We start from the raw sequence: 6,000 nt of genomic DNA, 5'->3' as shown, positions 1-6,000 counted from the left end.
ATCTCTGTTCCACGTGGTATATACTGAGGCAACTTGTCTCAGGGCAGGAGGATCCATTTTCAAATGGCTCGCTTACATGACTGGCAAGTTGTGCTGGTTGATAGTTGGAATTCAGCCAAGGCTCTGGGCTTGGGGGGAGGGCCTCAGTTTTTCTCCAGGTGAATCAAAAGACTTCCTCACAGCATAGTGTCTAGGCTCCAAAAGCTAGCATTCCAGGAGAACAAGGCAGAAGTGCATATATCTTTCTGACTTCACCTCAGAAGTCATGCAATGCTGCATCTACCATCTCTATCAGACAAGGCAGTCACAAAGACCCCTTGAGTTAAAGGGTAGGATACCTGGATCTTGCTCCTTCATGGGAAAATGGTAATGTACTAGGAAAACATGTAGAGTGGAAAATATTTTTGTGACCTTCTTTGAAAATTAGAATCTACCACACTTATTATGTGACCTTGAGCTAACTTCTCTAGATGGCAGTTTCTTCATTTTTAAAATTGGCAGAGGGATTAGAAACAACAAATCCCAAATTCAAAATTTCATCAATAGCGTCAAAGGAGCTTACTAACAGTTCAGAGTCATGGATACCATCATAGGCCCATGGAATCAGAATCTCCTGGAGGGGAATTTGGTTTGCTGTATTCTTAACTACACTTAGACATAACCAATTTATAGACTGATATTTGGGAATCACATAAACTTTAGCATTTCTGTCTACTATAAAAATATTGGCTCTAGTATAAGAGGCAGGATATTTAACCTCTTTCAAGCCTCCTATAATGCATCCATAAAATAGGGCCAACAAAAGTCAACGGAAATGGTTTTTGCAAGGACCAAATATGATAATGAATATGAAGGGTCAAGGAAATCACCTTCCACAGTGTGGATATTGCTTCAATTAATATTCGCAAATCCCCTCCTACATATAAGCCCCTCTGTTAGGTGATGTACCTATAAGCAAAGAGGAATCAGCAGAGCAAAGGAAGTAAAATACACACATAAATATAAAGTGGTGGCATGAGAAAGGGACCAAAGAGTAGTCAAATCATCAGCATGATACTCTTACAAAAATTTACGGCTTCTGAGTCTGGCTGTCACTTTCCTATCCACAATGGGACAGAGACCTACTTCTCTAAAATGGTGGTGAAACTATGCCACAGGAGCTCCTCCAGATGTCAAATGTTCAGAGAGAAGAACAATGGTTGTAAATAAACTCATTCGATAAATATTTATTAAACACCTACTAAGTTCCAGAGACTCTTCTAGGTTCTGGAGATGCAAGAGCGAGTTCAATCGTCATAATTGCCTATCCCTGAAGACAAGGTTTCTGCCTTCATTAGGCTGACAGTGAACTCAGAAAAATGGTAATGAATCAAGGTGAAACAAGTTTCCTCTGATCAGGACTTTTCAGAGCACTGACCTGTGAATATTGATTATAACTGTCTGGAATGAGATGTTACTCAGCATTTTGCAGATACTTAGTTAGCCAAGAAACACTCGTTCAAAGAGCATGAGGTGCTAACAATGCCCCCATGAGATACACGGCATGGAGTATTTTAGAAATCCCATGTGCCAAGTGAAAGAACCAGTGTTCCTTGTAGCAAAACAACGGTGATTAACAGACCAAATATGTCTGACCAGAATCATCTGTCACAACGCGCTTTGTGGCCCATTTATCATGAGTTGTGAATTCCAGAATTAAAGCTAACTTTAATATTAGTCAAAAAATAGAGAGTAATGTATATTTGTCTCCCCACCCCCTCAAAAGTTAATTTCTTCTGTAAGTATCAGAGAACTTTATTTTGAATGTAGTCATCTTGGAGAAAGGAATCTTAAGGGGGGTTTTGCATAAGTGTATCTGTGTATTGGTATATCTCTCTGTGTGTTAAAATTTTTGAAGGTCTCTTGGCCTGTATGCTGTAATAACCTATTTATTATTGGATATATATATATATGTTTTTAATATTTAAAATTTTTATTTATTTTTTACTAAAAGGTTGCTTGGAAGTGGTTTTAGTGAGAATGTGCCGTGCCTTCAACCCATTAAACAACACTGTTCTGTTTGAAGGAAAATACGGAGGAATGCAAATGTTCAAAGCCTTAGGTAAGTTTTCCTTTGATGGGAACACAATTGTATCAGCTGCCAACAGTTTCACCACTGAGAATGAAATGTCTTGATTCCTTGATGTGAACTAGTTACTCCTTCAATGCGTGCACCAGGTGAACCTCCAGTGTTTTATCTAACTCTCCTGATCTTACTATTGTGGCTCCTTATATGAAAGAAAGGAGCCAACCTATCGAGACCTCATTTAGAAATAAGTGTAGACTGATGCTGGGATGCATCATAGGATATTGTTTGTGGGATCAACTTTTCTTTTACCTTCTACATTACTGCTTCACAAAGTATATTATATTGACTGCTGGTGGTCCATTGGGGTGAACTCTTAAGTTTCTTAAGTAAATTCATAGTCATTTGTTAAACACTTGATCAAAAGAGGAGCACATGCATTTTTTTTTCTCCTCCAGAGCAGTGACTTTCTCCTTGTCCATTGATGAAGTGCTGGGAGGGTAGATACAGTTGGTGTCAACGTGGCCAAAATGATTCCCAGACCATTCTTGGGGAGAGCCATGGCAGAATCAGTCTTTGTTGGAAAGTGTCGTGTCTCATCACATCCAGTCATCAGTACAGGGCAACGATAAGAACATTAGCAAAGATGGGTCCATGCCAGGAAAGGTTTTAACGATTGATAGTGCTATTTGTTCCATAGCCTGCCCACGGACACCAAAGAAGGCCACTGCTCTTTCACCTCTTGTACTGTTAGCTGATAGGGAAACCAACAGCAAATCCACCAGGGCTGGCAGTTTCTCCTGTATAGTTGATACACATCCATGTCATCTCCCAGGCTAGATTTTCAAGAAAGGAGGAAAAACCTTGGCAAGCAACTTCAGTATATTTCCAACTTCATCAAATAAACATTTGTCAGGCCTCAGTTTAGAAACGCAACATTATTTTACCAAAATTCACCATGACTAAGCAACTCATCTCTGAGCCATCTATTAGAAGGTAATAATAAACCCTTGTTCCCCAATCAAATTTCCAGAGAAGCCACCAAATTGAAAGATATCTCATCTCTGTTTTTTTTAATAATTAGTTATTTAATTTTTATTTATTCATTTTTTAATTCACCAGAAAGAGCGAGAGAGAGGGAAAGTGAGAAAGCAAACCACTCAGTCCGGGACTCGAATTGTGGTTGGGTATGTGGGCGTTCAGTGCTTTAACCACCATACCACCTCCTGGTCCCCCTCATCCATCTTATAAGAAGTTCCTTGTCTCTCAGTTTGAAGCCTCTGGACAGTGCTAGGTTTGAGTGCTACTACGAATGGCAGTTCTCAGCCCTTATATATAATGTGTCAGGTTTTCTATGAATGTTCTTTCTATTCTAAAGGATCCCCAGATCACTTATCTATTTTTCTTAACTGGAAATAATTTAAAATTTATAGGATTAGATTAAGGTTATGTATTTCAGGCCCAATGTTACACAAAACATATTCCATGTCTATTTTCTTCTCATTAGAAATATTATCTTTCATTGCCTGACCAAGATCTGCCAAATTTCTTCATCCTATGAATTACTATTATATATTTTTTGTAGTTAGGGACTTAGAAATATCTTTTTAGAGGTCTAATATGCAAATCCTTAATTAACTTTTTGATTATGAGACTTTCCTTACTCTTACCCAGATCCAAGTTTAAGTATTTTCATTTAATTTTTCTTCTTTTACAGGTTCTGATGACCTAGTGAATGAAGCATTTGACTTTGCAAAGAATTTGTGTTCCTTGCAACTGACTGAGGAGGAGATCGCTTTGTTCTCATCTGCTGTCCTGATATCTCCAGGTAGGGAGGTCTGAGGTCCCTTACCTTTTTTTAAACCTGCTTTACCATCTCTAAAATTCATTATACCTATCTAAGTCAAAGTGTTCATGAGAAACTTTTAATAGAGCTGTAGAGGTAGACATCCCTAACCCAAAAATCTGAACTGCTTCAATATCTGAAACTTTTTGAGCACCAACCTGAGGTCACAAGTGGAAAATTCCTCACCTAACCTTATATGCTGAGTCATAATCAAAACAAAGGTACCCAACACATGGTTTGTTCCACATCCTGTAGAGAAAGAAGGCCATCGCAGTCACCTTCAGTTGCAACAGTCTATCTTTTCCACACATGCTCAGAGTTCCCCATGTAAGCATGCTCACAAAGGAAGCCACATTCACAGAGGAGGCCACGCTCACAGAGGAGGCCATGCTCACAAAGGAGGTCATGCACACAATTATTTACCACGCTTTATTAAAGCAGGCAGCTCAGCTGTGGTCATACAGACAGAGTCTCCTTGCTCTACAATGCTTGAGCCACATGGAAGACCAGGATTCAGATCCTAGGCCTAGCCGAAACACACCAGGCTGACAGGAACGCCTGAGATGGATTGAGACTTGAAGACATACTGCTGAACATCTCTCTTTCTCTCTCTCTCCTATTCTCAATAAAGTAAGCTTAAAAAAAAATTAAAAAAAAAAAAAAAAAAAAGAATTACCTTAAGGCAAACCAGCCCCATAGCACAGTGGTTAAGGATTATACTTAGAAAGCCAGATTCCAAATAATCATTAATCATGGTTTGAGCCCTGGCCTTACAGGCTTGAAAAACATGTCAGATATATGTGCATGCCTGTCCTAAATCCTCATGACTTGGAGAAATGAAGAAAAAAGAATTGCTGCGTGATCATGCCACACCGGGAGGTTCTCTCTGTCATGAGTACACATACCCATTGGCAATTTAAAAAAAAAAAAATTACCTTAAGGCCGTGTGCATATGGTATATATGAAACATAATTGAATTTCATGTTTAGACTCTGGTCACATCCCCAAGATATCTCATTATATATATACAAATGTTTCAATTGAAAAAAAAAAAAATCTAAAATCCAGCACACTTCTTTTTCTTTTTTTTTTTTTTGGAGAGATTTTTCACTGTAGGGCGCGTGCGCTCGCCAGACAGACAGAGAGAGACATAGAGACAGAAAGCGAGAAATCACCCCCCAGGGGGGATGGTCACACCGCAATCCCTTCTCCTCCATTCTCCTCTTGGGATCTTGGGCACGCACGCACATGCGCCCGGCGTGAGTTTTAAGCCACCGGGTCCGGGACACGAACCGCGGTCGACTACGTGGGAGTCCAGCGACATAGCCATTACGCTAACTGCTGGTTCCCAATCCAGCACACTTCTGATCCTAAGCATTCCAGATAAGGAATATTCAACCTGTACTTTTTTTGAGAGAGGCATTTTTTGCTGTAAGGCGTATGTGCTCACCAGAGAGACAGAAAGTGAGAAATCGCCCCTTAGGGAGGATGGCCACGCTGCAATTCCTTCTCCTCCATTTTCCTCTCTGAATCTTGGGCGCGTACACACACACCCACACACCAGCATGAGTTTTAAGTCTTCTAGGTCTAAAATGCAATAAAATACCAAAAAGCTTTCAAAGCTAAGGTGTGACAACCCCTTATTTATTGTTCAAATAGAACTATAGTGATTGAAATATTTGTAATAGTCTACGCCAGCTTGAAATGTAAAATGAATAGGGGCCAGCAAGTGGCATAGTGGTTAAGGCTCTGGACTCCCACATGGCCAACTACAGTTCAAGTCCTGGATCCACTGACTTGAAATGCTTCAGGTGCATGTGCATGGTGCACAAAATCCCAAGAGGATAATGAAGGAGAACAGATTGTGGTGTGGCCATCTCCCCTGGGGGATGATTTCTTACTTTCTTTCTCTGTCTCTGTGTCTCTGGTGAGCACATAAACTCTATCATAAAAATCTCTCTTAAAAAAAGAAGAAATGCAAAATAAAAAATATAATCATAGTATATAATCATAATAATCCGAGGTTGGCAAGTGGCATGGTGGTTAAGGTGCTGGACTCCTACATGGCCTACTTTGGTTCAAATCCCAG

At 39.8% G+C, this 6,000-nt stretch overlaps 1 protein-coding gene across 1 annotated transcript in view; it reads left to right on the top strand.

The window, feature by feature from the left end:
* RORB (RAR related orphan receptor B) overlaps window positions 1-6,000 on the top strand; it is a 221,664-nt gene that overhangs the window by 198,642 nt on the left and 17,022 nt on the right. The window contains exons 7-8 of the mRNA XM_006155329.2: window positions 1,994-2,101; window positions 3,783-3,893. Of these exons, the coding sequence (XP_006155391.1) occupies window positions 1,994-2,101; window positions 3,783-3,893 (219 nt within the window). The remainder of the gene's footprint in view (window positions 1-1,993; window positions 2,102-3,782; window positions 3,894-6,000) is intronic.

The sequence above is a fragment of the Tupaia chinensis genome, unplaced genomic scaffold (assembly GCF_000334495.1).
Source record: "Tupaia chinensis unplaced genomic scaffold, TupChi_1.0 Scaffold000447_1, whole genome shotgun sequence".
Lineage (NCBI taxonomy): Eukaryota > Metazoa > Chordata > Mammalia > Scandentia > Tupaiidae > Tupaia > Tupaia belangeri.
This window is presented reverse-complemented; position numbering and strand designations above follow the sequence as displayed.